At 39.2% G+C, this 19068-nt stretch overlaps 1 protein-coding gene across 2 annotated transcripts in view; it reads left to right on the top strand.

The window, feature by feature from the left end:
• fstl4 (follistatin-like 4) overlaps nucleotides 1–19068 on the top strand; it is a 152226-nt gene that overhangs the window by 46870 nt on the left and 86288 nt on the right. For both annotated transcript variants that reach the window (XM_026373559.1, XM_026373560.1), the window contains exon 4: nucleotides 14414–14656. In XM_026373559.1, coding sequence (XP_026229344.1) covers nucleotides 14414–14656 — 243 coding nt within the window. The remainder of the gene's footprint in view (nucleotides 1–14413; nucleotides 14657–19068) is intronic.

Genomic DNA, 19068 nt, shown 5'->3' with positions numbered 1-19068 from the left:
AGCATTTGCCCAGAACTTGGAGGAGTGCAGCAGCTACTGAATGTGATGAAGCTCTCACCTTTTATTTGATTCAAAACTCATAAGTGAATGTTGAGTAATGCTTTAGTCATTCTTAAGCTTGTAAGTCAGTTAAACAAATCATTTCAAATTCAAAATACACTAGTTATAAAACATGAAAGCTCCATCTTCACTCTGTACAAGCAAAACACTGGCATCTGTAATAATACATGCTGTGCTTAAGTAAACTAGACTCTTGTTGTTTTTGTTAATAAAAAGCACATATGTTCTGATGATATGGCTAGTTTTTAGAATACACAATAATTACCTTTCTCTCTGGTATTTATTTGTCGTTGTTTCTCTTTCATAGCTCTGTTACTGCCAGACTTCTCTGTCCCCAGCACTCTTTGTGTTTCTCCCAGCAGTCCTGCAGGCCAGTCAACCAGCTGGGCCACGAGTCGCTGATAGCCTCCTGTACTCGCTATGGTGGCGTCCAGCTCCATTTTCTCCATGCCAGTTGAGTCTCAGTGGAGACCCAGAATGGTTGATGACTCACCACCGCTATCTCTCTCCGTTCTCCTCCTCTTTTTTTTCAGCGTAATAGAGCTAATGTTCTGCCTTGTGGACACCTAACAGGGAGATTTGGGCCTTATGCAAACTTTATGATGGCGGAGATGTCGTCTCTTATGCACACTGTATAAATGATGTTGTCCGACGCTGCACTTATTCTAACCCTGATTTCTGCTGAATTATTGATGATCAACAGGGTCAGGGTTTGCTTTTAGTGCTCCCCTGTGGGGAGTTAGAGAGCTCAGCGCTGCATCTGCACTCATATCATCACCACCCAGACTGCACAGAACAGACTCGCAAAAGCAGCCAAACTTCCATGTTATGAAGTTAGTACTGTGTGGTGAATATAACTGTACTGTGTGTGTGTGTGTGTGTGTGTGTGTGTATATACATGTGTCGGAGTGTGTAAATTTAGCAAGTGTGGTCGTCATTTTAATTAACATTTTTTTGTTACAGCCATTTTCTGTATTTGTTAGTGAGTGCATGTTTCAGTAATGTTTCATATTTAGCTCTTGTGTTTTAGAACAATGAACAAGGAGACGTTAAAGAGAAGACAGGAAAGAAGGAAGACGGGATTAGAACTTATCATGAATGCATGCAACTTCTTTAAATGAGAAATTTCAGTTTGATTTGTAATTCAGTTGCAAAGAATATACACTAATGAGCACAAATGGCAGTGGTACCCATTAATTCTACAACATAAAAATGGGAAAAAAGTGAAAGGACTAAAGGTATTAATGAATATTTTCTAGCATATAATTCACCCCTAGTTTCTCAGAGTTGTAGGTTTTAAATTGCTTGTAGATTGATATTACCCTAAGAGTAAAAGCAGACTTCTCGAGGATGCAGGCAGATCCTTTGTGTAGGCGTATATTTTTGTTCTTCCAAATGCTGCATCCAACAAAGTGTTACAGTTTGCAAAGTTCACACTAGTATGTTTTATTGTTGTGTTGCCAACTATATTTACTTTTTAATATCAACACTGAAGTAAGACTCGGGGAACATTTGGTTGATGTATTTTTTATTTTAACTGGAAAATCATACTCAGAAGTGAATTGAGGTCTCAGTTCTGTTTTTGTTAAGCACGCATGAAGACAACAGCAAAAGCAAGAAAGCGTTCACACAAAAGGTCCATTAGGATACTGCATCAATATTAGATAAATACACTCTATTACACTTTTTGTTTTTTTGCATGACAGTGATGTCTGCTCTTTGTGTATTTGCTGTCTGCGGTTGTGGTTCTTTGGGAACGTCTGTGTCCGTGTGTGTGTGTTCTTGAGTCATTTTCTCCATGGCTCTACTTCATAAGATATTTACATGGACATCTATTATGAATTGTGATCTGATTGAAGCTGAGTGTTCCCATCTTGCCCCCTCTCTGAACTCACCTCACAGGCACTAGGTTTTAATGGAACCTGGATTCTGCCTAATTTTGGCTTCCACAAAACAACAAAGTGTTTTATGCATGCTTTTCATTTCTGTTTTCTTTTGTTTTGTGCATACTGTGTAGTTTGGCATATTTCCTCTTTTGGTGATTAAGTATACATGGCTGTACAACTTTGCTAAGAAAATGGTCTAAAAATAATTGTATTGTGCATTGTATGCTGCAGAATGTGTGAGCTCAGTCACTCCAGGCATTTGCTGCCTCTGTTAACCATATGCCCTCCTTCAGATTCTACTGTTACGTCTAAATCCAACTTGGATACACAGAATACCCACTTCTTTAGTCAAGAGGCATATTTCTGCCCTCATGTAAACACACTGTCTGTTCCATCAAGCCCTAAATCCCTAATCCTCAACACACAGGGCCAGATCCACCTCTCTGTGTCACTTTTTACCTCTTACTCTTCACATATTTCTCTTTCTCTATCTCTCTCCGTCACAGGCAGTCAGAACTCTCATGCACACGCACTGACCGCTCGGTGGTTGTCCCTCAGATGCTTGGCCCCCATTCATTCCACCAGCTGCCCTCCAGTCACCCATCCCTTCCCCTTCCCCCTACACGTTGTTCCCTGCTCTCTTTTCATCCTGTCTCCTAAAAATGGCCTCTTCTTGTTTAATATCGCGCTCTTTTTGTTTTCTTCTCTCTCTCATGTTGTTCTCTCTCTGTCCTCAGCTCTTCGTCTCATACCCTTTCCACTGCTTTGTTAGTTCTCTCATTCCACCTGTCTCCCATCTCTCTCTCCTGTGTCTTTTGTCTTATAACCCATAGATTCTCCCTTTCTTAGCTTTTGTAATATGGCAAATTCAGCAGGATGATGATGTCTTCGTATTAAAGTTGTAATGATTATGCTCTGAGTGCTGAAACTATTTCTCATATTCAGCACACTTCATATTTTTAGTACAGTTGCTTATAGGAGAATAAAGTAATGTTACCTTAGTTTGACTTTCTAGTGTTGTCTCTCTGTAAAATATGCTAAAAATCTTTACAGTGTATCTAGATGCATGGCCTAGAAGTATGCACCTATTCATAGGTGACATCGAAATGATTCTGCATACAAATATAGTGACTACAGAAAGTAGAAAGTACCATTCACTTTTTGCGCACTTACTGTGTAGTATATTTGTTGTAGACAGTGTTTGCGTGAAAAGAGGTGCTGGAAAGGTGTGACAGCATGCAATTAAAACTGTAAAATATAACATTTAAACAGTACAAGCAACCGCAGTCTGGAGTGCACATGAAAGGTGCCAACAAAATACTATTGAGAGTTTACAGGATGTCTCCAAAAATGTGAGCAATAATCTGTGGTTAATCCAACAGAAAATGTTTTACTCTGCATCTTGATTCATACATCAAAATAGGTTTTGATCAGTGACAGTCTTGGAGTACCAGACGTTTCTTTAATTCCAGTGCATCGATCATGAGAATCAAACTATGTGAAAAACAACATACAAGACAAATTATAATCAGATGTACACAAATATTTTATCAAACTCTGAAACCCAGTGAACTCAGACAAAGCATGTGTCACATTTAGATTTTTAGAGAGAAATAACAAAGGTGAAATCACAATAGGAACTGAATCTAGTTTAAATAGCAGGAAAAGAGGTTAATAGGCCAAATCCATCAAGGTCAAGAGGTCATGTTACCTGTCCAACCTAACCTCCCTCTGTTCCTCTATACATTTTTTCCTTCATTTTCTCCCCCTCTGGCCCTCTCTGTCCTCCCTCTCCTCCAACCCCCTTGCTGCCTTCCTTTGCTGTCCCTGTCTTCCCCCTGTCCTGCTGTCTCCCCTCACTTCTGGAGCAATGACAGCCAGCTGTCAACACCACAGCCGCTCTCCTGACCACCAGGCGTACCCGCCAGCAGTACTGATGAGATCACTCGCTGAGCATCTCTGTCTGGCCACGACTCGGTCAGAGCTATTTTAGTTGGCAGTTTTTCTGTCTTATTTATTCATTAGGTGCCTTTTTATATTTTTATATTTGTTAATGGCATGTTTTTACACATACTTATTAATATAGCCTGTCTGACAACTCCATGGGTTATTTTCCTCTTGATGATTTAAATCTAAAATGGAAAAACATATATTTGCCTCTTTTCTCCATGATGCCTTTTAGAAACCTCAAGGCAAATCATCATTTAAACATAAGACCTGCCAGTTGTATAAGAGGGGGGTAGTGTTAATGTTTTATTCAGTAATTCTACTTCTGGGCTGTTCCGTTTATAGCTCTGCCTTTACCTGTCTGGTTTGGCATTGTCTTCATCAGTGGATTTACTGCTGCATGAGTCCGACCGCTCACTTAAAGGCTGGGGAGCAAACACGCTTGGTTTTAACTTCAATAGGTGGATAAAAGACAAAAGTAATTTCAGCTTGATTTGATGCTATGTACTTTGATATGTTGAACAGCACAGCAGATGAATTTACTTTTCTATCAGAGGACCCATATTTTAAGTGAGCAGAAGCATTGTGACTAACGGTTTCTATCTACTATGTGTTGCTTTCACCCAGTTGTCTTCTGTGAGAATAATTGTTCTAAGAGTAACTAGATCTAAATAACAACTTTTGGATTTGGCCTTGGGTTTTACCTGTGAACTCATTTGTTGGTAAATTGGATAAATTGATGTGAAAACCACAGAGCTGTCTTCGGGAGAAAAGCAAGCCAATTTTAATCTGAGAGAAGAGGGAAAATAATCAAAGACACTACACAAACATTGGGCATAGCCAAGACTACAGTTTGGACCGTTTTTAAAAATTAAGATGCCACTGGTGGACTGAGCAACTTACAGTGAACAGGTCAGTCAAGGAAAATGGCAACAGCCGACTACAGGGCAGGGGTGACGGAATCGCAATCCACCATTCAAACAAGATTTCATGAACAGAAATAGAGAGATTGTGAAGGGAGAAACCCCCCAAAACAAACAAGCACCAGGGTCCATGTGCATGTGTTAGTTTGGTTTTCTGAGCAAACGTGGTCTTGGCTTCTCAATTTTTAAAGGTTGATGTATTCTGTTCTGGAGGCACCAGTCACAACATCAATAGACTTTTCACATTTCTCCTTTTTGTAGTTAATAAGCTGAAGATTTTTATTTTGACAGTAGGATAACTGCAGTAAATGATATTGTTAATGGTGGCTCCCTTTCATTTAACTCTTCACTCTCAGAATCCTGGTTTTGTGCACGTTAGTAGCATACTGGTAATACTGAATCATTTCTCTTTTGACAAGTCTTCGGCAAACATCTGTCTTTCATTTATTATTTGACGGTTTTGGTTCCATAAAATGTTGCTCAGTAGTAAACGCCATGATTCTTTAAGAAGTCGGTGCCATCTCCAGGTCCTTGGTGCTATAAGCTTCCATTTAAAGCTGAGAGCTCTTTGGCAGATTTTAGTTCTGCTTTTAGCTTCTTTGCTTTTCTTTGTTGCCTTTGGTTCACAAATAGTCTATGCTAACTGTAAAGGACTATGCAGCTTTCTGTATTCACCATAGCTTTCTGAGGGACTTTCATTTCCAGGTTCAATTCTCTTTCTGACTCACTCTGTGGTTTTGTTTGTATCTTTCTCTGCATCTTTCCATCAGTTCTTCTTTCTCTTATTTTCACAGGATATAGTCTGTGTACCATCCAGTGCCACCAGGACCACAGATACACATCTCAGTGGTTTTTAATTATTTCTAAGGAAACTCTGTCTTTGGGTTCTTTTATAATCCAAACCAATATAATACGATTCTAGTGTTATATTTAATATTTTCTGGCTTTGTGCAAAGGCAATGGAAAATATATATATATATATTTTTTTTTGATTTCCATGAATTTAGTCAGTGTTGACACTTTCCGACATGCACACCTCTGTTCTACAGAGCTGAATTCATCTCTCTTTAATTGGATCAGTCTATTTAACTCTACTCGTGGTATTAGGTCTGGCTCATTGTTCATATAACTAGATTTTTCTATTTTCTTCTACACATGAAATTAAATATGTTACTGTATGCATGACACAATCACAACCTCCTTTACTCCTGCACTATGTCTTTTAGTGAGACATGATTGAAGGTTACAGCACTGTTGATGATAGGGATTTATACACACAAGCAGTTTCTGCTTAAGAGTCTTTTAGACTGTTAAGCTGCAGGCTATTGAATGTTCTGTATCGCAAATCTGTACACATATTAGTAACAATACACTAGAAAGGTAAATGCTAACAAGCTAGTCCCCATGGTTTATTTACTGTCAGGCATATTGTGACTGCAGTCCAATACCATTACCATCAGAATAATGCTGCCTCAGTAATTGTGTATGAACATCAGCCAGGTTTTTTCAGCTGCTTGTTCCCTGTAGTTTTTAGTTTATTGCCTCTGTTTAGTGTCCAGACAAGGTGTTCAAGTCTAAGCACTGCAGCTGCGTCTAAACACCGATGACAGCGTTGCTGTAAATTTAGATTCTTTCACTTTATTACAGTCTTTCTGCAGTGCACTATATAATTGTATCTCAAACTGTATAACAGAATAAGAAAATCTCAAAGAAACATGATGAATATTGTCTATATGTTTTTTACTACATATGTCCTAAGAAATAAGTAAGAATAATGAAGGCAAAGGGATAAAGCAGTTGTACATATATTCAGTGTATAGTTATGTAATAACAAATACATAAAAAAATCGATGCAGGATGCCATCTATATTTATCTGCACAGACTTCTTCTCTCTTATTCTCCAGCCCAAAACCCGGTGCAAAGCTTGAGATGAGGTGAAGTGGAAAAACTCATACAGCACTACCATTACCTTCGGGATACTCAGTGATTTGTAATATTAGTAGACATCATCTGGGATTTTAATCTTGTGTGAATCTTCCGTGTCTGCCAAGACAGATGTCCCTTGATAATACTAATCTTTTGCAAATGATGGTCTCAAACGTGTATTTTTCAGCCAGCATTTCCTTAGATTTTTCATCTTGCAGTAGTGAATTTAGTAAAACATTTTGTTTCCCAGCATAGAATCTTCTTAAAATACCTACAGTGCAAACCTGGCACCACTCCCCCAGTGTATAGAAATGTAGGTCAGATGTGTTTTTATGACCATGTACATTCAACAAACATCCTAAGACGTCTCAAACAAGGCCACAATGTGCGTTTCACCTTTTGTGAGTATGGAGGTCAGGGTGTTGGAGCATTTCCTGTTTTACTTTAAAAACTGTGTCTTACCAGCAATTATTATATTTAAAACTATTTAATTAATAATCTGTAGTTACCTCACCTTCAATTAGAGGTTGCAGAAACATTTATAGTTAGAAAAAACATCAACACTGAGTGCAGGAATGTCAGCATTGAGCAACACTTCACTTTATAATTTTCTCAGTGCATAATTGTGATGTGTTGGATAACAAAATAAAAAATCTTCACTGATTATAACAAATATCAGACTCTGTATTATTCCAGTTATCACTGAGAGTCATGTCTAACTTTTTCACCAACACTAAAGAAAGAGTGCTGGCATTACAGCAGTGAATTTAATTTTTATTTTTTTATTTTTTGTTGTTTTATACATTTGTAGATGCTGCATAATTTCGTGTCCTGTTTTCCTGGATATCAAATACAACCTTTGTAACGTGTAAATTATAAACTAAAACAGTACATCTGATACACAAGGCATAGTCTTATGTTGCAGTCCTCCTTAACAGTGAGTGTAGGGAATTATTTTCCTCCATCTGATAAATTCTGTTGTGGTCAGTAATATTCTTCCCCTCTAAATGGGCACAAAGGATTCATTTTACAACACTACCTTTATCTGAAGAGAGCATTAAGCAGCCAAAGCCCACCCAACAGCAGAAGCTTTTACAAGCCGTGTGCTGCACTGAAGCCTCTTGATCTTCTCTGTCTCACCTTTGTTCCTCACCTCTGCAGCCTCTCACCTTGTGGGGGGCTATTATTCATCTCGGCTGTGGGAGCGAGGCCATCGGGGGCGCTTGGTCTCTGTTCTCCCAGAGCCCTGCAGGGAGGGAGGTGCAGTTGTGGTGTCAGCAGAAATTCAGTATATACTGTAGCGAGATGTATAAATAGAGAGATAAATAGTGAGAGGTGAGCGCAGGATGAGGCTGAAGATAAATCGAAGGGATTAAGATGCTGCTGATAATAAACAGTGCAGTGGGAGCATATTGGGATTTTACAGCACTATTTTTTTAATTGGGGAAAACAAGCATTTCTCCATCGACTAGAATTCACTGTACATTGTCTTTGTCACTCAGACATGCCTGTTTGCAGACATACAAACACAGAAATACATTTAATTTAGGCCTTGAAGATTGAGATATTACTGATTCAACTATGTGTGTAGGACTCAGGAGGAACATTTCTTTTCTGCTGTAATACATTTGCATAATTTAACAAAAGAAGAAGGGTTGGGGTATGGCGAGTGTAGCTCATGGCCAGCCTTTTGAACTTGTAGTAAAACGTCTTGATTTTTTAATAGCTCAGGAAAACAATGAGCGATGCACAGTGTTCCTTCATATGGGACCCGTAAACCTCTAAAGAAATTTGCAGCTGTTCGCTATGGTTAAGATCCATAGTGGGAATCTTACTCTTCCAGGTCCCGGGTGTATGTGCAAGTCTCTCTGTAGAGATACACAGGGATCAGAAGATCAATACCGGCCTATCAGCTGAACCAGCCCGAAGAGCTGAGGAGTGACATTTAGTCCGACGCCCAGACTGGATATCTCTGTCAAAGCTGAGTCAGCTGCTTGTGCACCTCCACCATAACTTCGTCTTTCATAGAAACTGAATTTGAATTTTTTGTTTAAATTGTCCTTCCGTTCCATTAGTATCCTTTTACCTTCACTTAGGGATATTTCAGGGTTATGTGTTGTATGTATGCATATCGAACTGAACGGAAAAATAGGCAAAGTCAGTTCATTGTTAGCTATTTCCTCTGTGACTGTGTGTCTGTGAGCTTAGGTTTTCTTCAGTGAGAGATGCAAAATGGCCGAACCTAAGAAAGAGGTCGGGGAGGTAATGGGTCCATCACACCACTTAATGGAGGAAAAATGGCTCTGATAGGAAGTTAATATTAAATGTAATTATCTTCTCAAGTTACTTGATTTAGTGACACTAGTACTTCCAAGTGTCCAGAGTAGGTTGGGAAAAGACTGGATGGTTCATAGTAAGGTTTACATTGTGTCTTGTTTGTGAATTTAGACAACAGACCACTTGGGGTTAGTGGTTCAGTCTGCCGAAGAGTCTCAGGGCAAAATGCTGAAGTTGCTTTAGATCCACCCAGAACATATAAAGATAGGATCATGCACTGCTGTTGGTCAGATTAATGCTGAAGATGAGAATGTACAGAATACTGTAGCTAGAAAATGTACTTTAGATTACTGTAGAATCATAGCTGATTGCTGAATTAGTTACATGTGTCTGCAATATTTGAGAGTCATGTTCATCAGTGGAATTGTGGTTCTTGCTAATACCAAACTGGACCAGATCAAGTTTAGCATTACTGATTAAGTTGGTGCAACATGTCCCTAGGACATCTGTCCCAGATGAGCAGGTGTTTCCAGCAGCTGTTCTAACAAACTCTTTAGAGAACAAGTCGCTGCCATGATGTATATTATATAAAACCAGTAAAACCCACTTTAGGGAGATTAGTGTAACCTGTTTCACACATATTTGATACCACTACAGGTTATTTATTTACTCATTTTGCATTTAAAAGTGAGCCACTTTTTATTTGGCTTATTTAAGTTTATACCTTAATTACCTCAAATTTTTTAAAATATATAGACCAAAGGAAAAATCATATATCACATTTCTGATTGTTTGTATTCCAGTTTCCATTATTGGTTTGCACTGAAAACAGAATTTTGAGTGCAATGCAGCACATTGTACAGCATGAAATTACACTTTTCCGTTTGTATTATAAAGCATATCCCACCTAACAGCAAAGGCTGCTGTTGGCCATTGATATTCCAGCTCGATGTGCATGTCAGAAGCGCTTTGTCCGAATGTGCGACACAGGGGAGACGGTGTTTGACTACGCGTTTCTAAATTTAATTATCTACAGCTGCTTCAGAGCAAACAGAGTGATCTGTAGGATCTGCAGCAAAACACATACATAAACGCAAGTACCTTACACACATGCATACCATACATGTATGCATGATACACAGCTGCACTCACACATTTTTGTAGGGCTTCACCACATTTAACAGAATTTTCTTGTTAGTAAAAAATGTCCACTCTCTGTTTCTGTACATGTCACATTGATATCTTGAAGGGTTTGGAACTGCAGCTTGTGTGTTTCCACGGATCAGGGCAGTTTATAACATAGTAGTGCTGTGGGCTGAAAGTCCCATATCAGCAGGGCAAATGTTCTTCCACTCTAATTAATAACAAGCTTGACAGTGTCCCTCTGTCTCTCAGGAGAGTGGATCAAAAAAGTACCCCGCCATCACCCATGTGGACCTGAGATTGCTTTTAAATCTTTAAGTGATTTAGGAGCTGGATTCTAGCATGATGTATAAAGATACCAAGATATATTTTAGTTGTTAGATGGAGCATAGAGTTTAGACTGAAGTGCTTTAAGAGGGAAGTGACATATTCTCCTGCTTTTCTGTGGGCTGTGTTCTATATGCCTACGTGCTGCACAGTGCATATGTGGTTGCGTGCATAGAGATTGTATGTCTGGATTCAAATTACCAATGGTTTCATCACAATGATACAGCAACGACTGAGACTGTCAAGATTGTGGCATCTTACAGCAAATGAAAAGGCAGTCAGTCAGGCAGACAGTTATGCTATGCCTCCAGTTATGCTCTCATCCACTTAGTCTTGAATAAAAGGAAATGAAATGGGAAATTTATCTTTGTCTGTCGAAAAATGTCAGAATGATAAGGCAAAACTGTCTTAATGCTTTGTACAAATCCCTCATGTTTCCATGCAGTCATCAACAGTGTTTCATGCAACACATGTCCTGGAAGTCTCTGATTACAGTGGACAGTGCCCCATCTCAGCTTCCTATAAGCCAAAAGAGAACCCATCCGCACCAGACGGGTTCTGAAAAAGAGTTTACAGATGCCCACCGAAATACAAACAAAGAGTAAATAGGACCAGGATGGCTTGAGATCGGATGGTCAGCCTGGCATTGTCTTGGCACTGCACAGTGGCGGAACTTGTAAGAGCCATTTATAAGCACTGTGCCAGCAGCTTAGACTGCGAGGATTATCAAGTGACACTTTTAGCCTCTTAAACAAGCAACAATTGCAGCCAACATGGTCCAAGAGAGCGTGAGACAAAGGATTTACAGCTAGGATGAATGTGCGTGTAAGGACTTAACTAAATGTCAGACAGCTTTTGTATTGTAAACTTTTATGCACTATTGTTTCCGTTGTTTGAGCGGCTGCTGTTCAAATTCTCTTTTTCTTCAAGCAAAGGGGAAAAGGGTGAGGGGGCTGATGGAGCACACGGCAGAAGCTGAGGAAGAAGGAGGAGCAACAACAGCCACCGGTGGCTAACTGCCGCTGGACGTTTGTAGTTAAGCGTTTAATCTCCCACGCTTGGAGAATACAAACGATCTTGTAATCGTCCCCGACCTTGACATGAACAGCAAGGTCGCAAGGGAGCCGGGCTATTTTGCATTTCCCACAGATGCTTTGCAGAGACATGCAGAACAATTAGTAAACTGGATAAAAAGGAATTGAGTCTGTCTTACTCCTATCCTCCTCCTCCATTTCCCCCCATGCTCCCCTCTGGGTATTTACCTGGCACACCCCCAATCCCAAAGCTCTGTTACAAAGATTCCTAATACCTAATTAAGATTAATTAGAAGTCACTGGTTCCAAGCCTGGTCACACTGAAACTGTTATTTTTATCGACTAGTCTAGAGGTTATGTTTTTAGATAGATTATGTCCAATCTATAACATGATAAATGTAATTAAAAATGCCCATAGCTGGTTTACTAAACTAAAACATACTAAAGATGATACTCGTTTAGATCAACAGCCCAAAACACCTAAAGATGTTCAGTTTAGATTTGAACTGTTAATCGATAATTAAAACTTCCATCATGTAATTAATGGATTAATGGCCTAAACATGTCAGTGTGTGTTTGTGTGTGTGTTAATGTTGTGTGTTAGTGACGAAACATAAAAATGCATACCGACACCTGAAAATGAGCAGAAAGCTTCTAGAGTGTGTGTGTGTGTGTGTGTGTGTGTGTGTGTGTGTGTGTGTGTGTGTGTGTGTGTGTGTGTGCGCGCTTGTTTGTGTGTCTGTGTCGACCCTGAAATCGCCTTTATGTAATTAAGGTACTTTTGTCCTCCGGCTGCAGCGCATTACCTCCATTATTGAATATGCTGAGAGTTGAGATATGATTATTCTCCAGTCAAATTCAATTTCTGTTTTCAGCAGTTTGATTATAAAAGCCTGGCCTTGGCTCTTTTAAGTTAAGGCAGTGTGGTTTTAGTCTTAGTCAACAGAAGGATAATGCTGCTGACCCCTCCTCAGCATCTTAACGTACTGTACCTCAAAACATTATCAACACAATGCAGTCGCATTGGGACTGTGTTCATTTCTATGTAGTGGTTAAACTGCCTTCATCTTGTTCCATAATTTACTAAGCAGCACGTTTAAATTTAGATTTTGTTTAGCTTTAGTTTTACTTGATTTTTTTTTATGTTTCATTGCTGCTGGTTTAGTGCTCTCTTCAGCTATACTTTGTCATTGAGTTTTACTATGTATTGTAATTTATTTCTTGCAGCACTCCAGCCAAACATCTTTGTATGTCCTAGTTTCTATGTCAAATAATAGAGCTTGCTAACATCAAAGGTTAAAATCAAACAAGACAGACACAATGCTTGAAATTCTAAGACAAAACTGCCAACAGGTCAATTCTCAACTGAGTTAGGGGCAACGCCAGAGTTTTTAGTAAATTTGTATAATTTTTAAAGGCGTGCAGAATATTATGTGGGAGTTCACTTGTTAAGGAGGGTGACATCTCTGTAGCCATAACAAAAGAAAGCGCAGGAACAAAACTCAGTGTGCAACTTGACATTGACTCTAGCTGAATATTTCTTAAGTATAGTTTTAATTTTTATTACCCAAGACACATGGGGTCCATAAAGTGAGCCCTCAAATCACAACAAGTCCCGACCATGCTAATGTAGTCATGAAAGATCAGTGCAAGGTGAAGCGTTTGGCTGGATCAGCAGCTTTTTGACTTACTTTAAGTGCAAACAGATTAAATCAAGGGGAAGAAGCCAGATGTCCTAGGCAGCGAGTGGCAGTGATGGAGATGCTGGCGTGTGCATTTGTGCATATGTGTGTTTTTTGTAGAGCAGGAGCTGGCACGAGCTGTGATTGTTGTGGAGATGGTGAACCTGCATGTGTTGACAGGGGCCAAGAGTAGGTAAGGTACGTGTGAGCTCGACTTGCATTTAGAGTGCACCTACACTCTCAGGTATTTGTATCTTTGGGTGTTTGTAGACGGATTTGCACATTTACGTGCAAACGACTGCTTAGAGGTGTTAATAAGGACACCTGGCTGTTATATTTGGAGGGAGTTGGAAGTTGTATTAAAAAAAATGGAGTCTCCTTATTAGCACCGTCTCATATCTGTGATCAGGACTGGAAGTGTTTGTATTGAGTTTACGCTTTTGCTATTTCTGGTGCATACTGTGCAATTCATCTTGTTACTGAGTTGTTATGTATATATTTTGTATATATTTTACTATCATATCTAATGCAGTATTTAAGTGTAGGTAAATTAAATAAAGTTATTGTGGTTTTTCCATAAAGCATGGAAAATTCTAAAGTTCATAACTGAACTGCCATGAAGACTGACTGAGGGCAGTGAGCTATTGGCAGAGTAAAGCATCATGAATTTGGATTTGCCATTGAATGTGTTGCTGACATGTTACACACGTGGCTGATGTGAAGCACTGAAAACCAAACAGCCACTGCTGACAGAAAGTCATGGACCCACATGATGCTCTTCTTAGATATGCAGCATGGAGACAGGGTTTTACTGACTACATCATGTTTTCACCTTTCACGGATGAAGGTGACGGAGGACAAAAAAGGGATAGTTGTACATTTTATATTCACTTTTGTCATGGTACATGTGCATGTGTTGCCACAGACTAGACATTATTCAATTTTCGAATAAGGTTAACCTGGTAGAAATGAAAAGCAAGGACACATTACTCTTGTCTGTCTCATCCCAGAATGATCTGTGCTGAGTATATTTTATTTTTGCATTGTGCAGCTTCAGCGGATCTCTATCTTGTTCCTGACGCCGTGTGCTGTGTCGTAGAAAGTTGTGAAGAAACACAAAAATGTGGATGTTAGGGTTTTTTTTTTTTTTTTCTTTTTCTAAATTAGATTTAATTTCACTTATCAGCCTTTTCTTTCTGTCTTAAAGCTCTTTCCGAAGCAGACGAAAGTCCCTGTCGGAGAACCTACTGTGGCCGGGGTCGGCAGTGTGTGCTCATGGCAGAAACCGGCCGTGCCGAGTGCGTTTGCCAGGAAAAGTGTCGACCCTCCTTTGTGCCGGTGTGTGGCTCAGATGGCAGGTTTTACGAGAACCACTGTGAGGTTTACCGCACTGCCTGCCTGGAACGGAGACGGATCTATGTGGTGCACAGCAAGGACTGCTTCTTCAAAGGTTTGACTGTTACACTCACACACCAACGACTGCAGAGGAACTACTACACACTATGAAAACAGATCAACCTTGTATTTTAGTAACAAGACATTGAGTTGGTTACATTAGAATTATGATTTATAAATTTAGATGCATGTTATGCCCATAATGTTATTAGTACAAGTGGTTATCAAAACTAAATGCTGCTTTTAGCATTTCCTTTCATTGTCCCAGATGTGCTTATTTCTATGCCAACTCCCTTTTTTCCCCTAATCCATTTTATGATTTTACATTTATTGTAAACTTGCATTAATGTTATTACATTGGTTTTGGTCAGTGCGGTCACTGACAGCTGGCGCTGCCTTTCTGTGTGGAGTAGTCATGTTTTCCCTGTGCCTGCGTGGGTTTCCTCCTCGTACTCACACTGTCCAAACACATGGAGGGTAATGATCAACTCAGACTTTTTCATAGTTTTGTATCTCTGTGTATGTCAGCCCTGTGATTGACTCATCTTTTCAGAAGGAACACCGTTTTGCACATTTTGTTTCTGTAAATAGGGAACATCATTAGGGATGAACATAGTGCTTTTGATTTTCTATATTTGCCTGATGGGGCAAGTACATGGCATCTGCGTGTGTGCGTATAAATTATACTTTGGTGAAGACACCGCGTTGAAACGTCGTATTTGTGTTTTTGGTTAAGATTTTTATGCTACAACATGAACACAGTGCTTCTGCACAGCAGTAATTTGTCTTTGATGCCGGCCTGCATCGCTGATTATATACAGGTTAACACTTTGATGCTTTTTCTGAGTGAAACCTGCCCCTAGATGATGATCCGATAACTGTGAGGCATAATTTGGAGAAATTTCAAGGCTGCAGTGGGGTTTTGACTTTAATTTGATGTTGACACATTTAAACAGAATCACAATTGTACTGACAAACGAAACAATTATTTGGTAACACGTTGCCACCTGTCAAGCTTTAGTCATAAGCATCAGTCACTGTGCAAAGCATGCTGTTTCTGTCATCTATTCAAGTGAGAAGAAAGAACTAAATTATTTGTAGTTTGTCACTGAAGCCTGTGGCTCAGGGTCAAGTTTGTTGGGGAAACAGTAGCTAAAACACTGACACTGGCATTGAGACATTAAGCATTTTATTCAGTTGCTGTTTTCTTCTTTGCTGCTATAATCGTGCTCCTCTCAGTTCAAGTCAACATACGTACTAGGTAGTTGGTCCTAATCACAGGCATCTAAGCGTTTATAGCGGCAACCCTCAAATAGATTTACTGATCAGTCAAACTGTAGGATTGATTTTAATGGTGGGGTTTTATTCAGGATGTTAACATTGATAGAGTGTTGTGCAGATCTGCTGCTTTGAATTCATCCACGACTTGAAACACAAACCAGGTCCTCAGTCTGTGCTCATCTGAACATTTTGACATATACAGTAAATGAATGTGTTACATATAGTCAAACCTCTTTCCCCTCACACTACCTTTACTGCATCAGTATCCTATCACTCACAAAACACAACTAGATTACTGTGGATCACCAGTTCTCCATACCAAATCATCAATATTTTTACTCCTCCACTAATACCTGGCTCACTCCTCTTTACTTTTGATAATCCCTCCATGTGTGGATGTTAAAATGCAAAGTAAATCTATTGTTATTTAGACTCCACGATTTCATGTCATGCACAGAAAAATAGACGCACACATCCTCACACAAACAAACATGGCATATAGCACTTTTAGTCATATCACATTAGGGAAGGATTCCTGGCAGACATCACCATGCATGGCTAATCCACATTAGGGATGTTCAGTCAGTGCATTAGGCTTAAACTCGAGATGTCTGAATGCAGCCCAGTAGGAGATGGAAAATGTTGGAAATCTGTCAAGTGTCACAGGAATTGCGTGTGTGTTTTTGTAAGTGGGAAGTAATTATTCCACCTGCCATACTGACATCATTGAAAAGCATCTCTCACAGCGCTGCCAGAGTCATTATTCACAATTATCATTTATTAGTAAAACAGAATAACTGGATATTTGAAATCTGAGGAGCTTCTCTCTTGCTTGTTTGCCTGCTTTCTGACCATCCCACTGAAAACATTCCCTCATGCTTCTGTCTGGCCAATTTATGCCTTTGCATCATATCATCATATGCACTCCTCCTCAGAAATGTCACTAAAATCACGAAATTTGTTTTAACTCATCCAAACACTGATGTAGGCTACGGCAGAATGAGCCACCTTAAAACCTCATCCTCAGTTATCCAGTATTTAATGTAATGTGAACTCCAGGACTTCAACATAAAAAGACTGGAAACTTTATCACTGTAACACAGTAATATTGCAAAGGTAACAGGCACTACTCCCTCAGCAGTATGTTGCTGCTCTCTTGCAGTGTTGTTTCTCTTTGAAACAAGTTGAGTAGTAGTAGTAGTAGTAGTAGTAGTAGTAGTAGTAGTAGTAGTAGTAGTAGATTGAACTACATTTTCTCCTTCCTTTTGAACACACATTTTTTTCTGTCCTTTTTATATCTATATTTTTTTCATAATTTGATCATACTGTTTTTTTTTTGGGACAAAAACATGCTAGATGGCAAAAAACATTCTTACTCTTGGTCTGAGACCAAGATCCAAACAGACAGAAGAGGATCTTTTGAATCCCTTCAGCTAAGGAGCCGTTAAGCCACGTGGCAAAATTTTATTTAAAATTTGTATTTATTTTTTGGTTATTTTGCTCATTTTGCTTTCAAATTTGATAATTAGCTGTGCTGTGAAAGCCGATTTCCTTCAGCTCAGGGCCAAAGTCACAGTCGCAGTTTGGTAAATACTTGCAGGCTTTCTTCTCAACATCAGCATGTGATTCACTCTGCAAACTCAGTTCAGAACTCTCCACTTTGACAAAAGAAAAGTGGAGCTGCATTTCTACTGGACTGACCTCCCTTCACTGCCCACTTACAAAGTTAATTTAAGGTATTGTTTATTCATAAAGCTGTGAGTTGGCAAACACTCATGACCACCTCTGTCACCGTTCCACCACTAGTTCACTCAGGACATCTGACCAAATGTTGTTTTAAGCTCGAAGGTGACCTTCTCTCTACCGGTTCTGCCTCAAAACTGCAGAATAGCATTCATCATTCACACATTTCTCATCTGAAATGTTATGTGTACGCTGTGGCTATAGCTATATTGTGCTGCTGCTGCAACATCAGTTGTTTTTATGAGTTTTACAGAAAAAGTTTACTTTTTTCAAGGAGAGACGCCAGCCATCCTCTGGTTTTATGGTTTTAATTAAACTTTTATTTTATTTTTTTTCCTCGGGCAATGTGGAGAAACGAGGGAGACAGTTTAATGGTTAAAGCTACTTTTCAGATCTGTTCAGGCAAACCTACTTGAACAGGTGAAGGAATCTACCACTCAGCTTGCTGTGGATACCCAGAGATTCTCTTTGATGCAGCTTGAAGGAGGTTGTAGGCTGCGTCTGAGATGATAGCACTGGCGTATTGGTGTGCTTTGTGACAGGCAGAGGAGGTGATTGCATATAAGCTAAAAAGGATGAATATAAACCTCTGGAATGGTTATAAATATAAACCTTTGTTCTGTCCTGTCATTGGGTTCTTTGTGTTTACACTCAGTTGGTTTAGCTGGTACTGAAATTCATATGAACTTAAATGAGTGCACCTATTAGAATGTCATCAGAATGACAATGGAAGAAGAAGAAAAACGACACACAACATTTTCTTGTCATATTCACAAGATAATAGATAACGAACATAATAGTTTAAGACCCAGCAATGTTCGGAACCAAAACAGGATTAAGACGTTTTCATTACTCCACCATTTCAATAACCTGAAATCCTTATTTTATACATTTTATTTATTTATTTATTGAGTGACGTAGTTTTACTGAATTATGTTAAGCTACCTCTCCACAAAGACTCTAAAGTCAATACATCGTCTCAAAAAAGGTAAATTGATAAACAGCTTCAAAGTTAAGTTATTTGACCTCAAATGGCTGCAGAAGGCATGTTGGCAATAAAAATGACTGATAGGCCAGCAGCACTCAAACCTAATAACCCATTTAGATTATAATTGCCAAAAGCCATAAAATAGGTTTTCCTTGAGGATATTTTCTTTCCCCCACCATGTGAAAAATGACATCCCCTCTCACCAAATAACCGATGCCATAAAAATACCTTTTAATAGAGATGCAGTGCCAACCACTGACAGATTTTTCAGACATAACTGTACATGATGATGTGTGTGTCATATTTGTTCCCTGTTTGTATTATCCTGAAAAATTGAAACCTGTGATGGTGTGAGCTTGTTAAAATTAGACCGTCTTTTCAGCAGCGTTTGGCATTTGTGACAACATTGTAAAACAATCTATGACTATGTTCACTGCCAGTGCTGGAAGTAATGT

This window comes from Anabas testudineus, chromosome 14 (assembly GCF_900324465.2).
Source record: "Anabas testudineus chromosome 14, fAnaTes1.2, whole genome shotgun sequence".
NCBI classification, from domain to species: Eukaryota; Metazoa; Chordata; class Actinopteri; order Anabantiformes; family Anabantidae; genus Anabas; species Anabas testudineus.
Note: the sequence above shows the minus strand (reverse complement) of the source record. Positions and strands in the feature narration are given on the sequence as shown.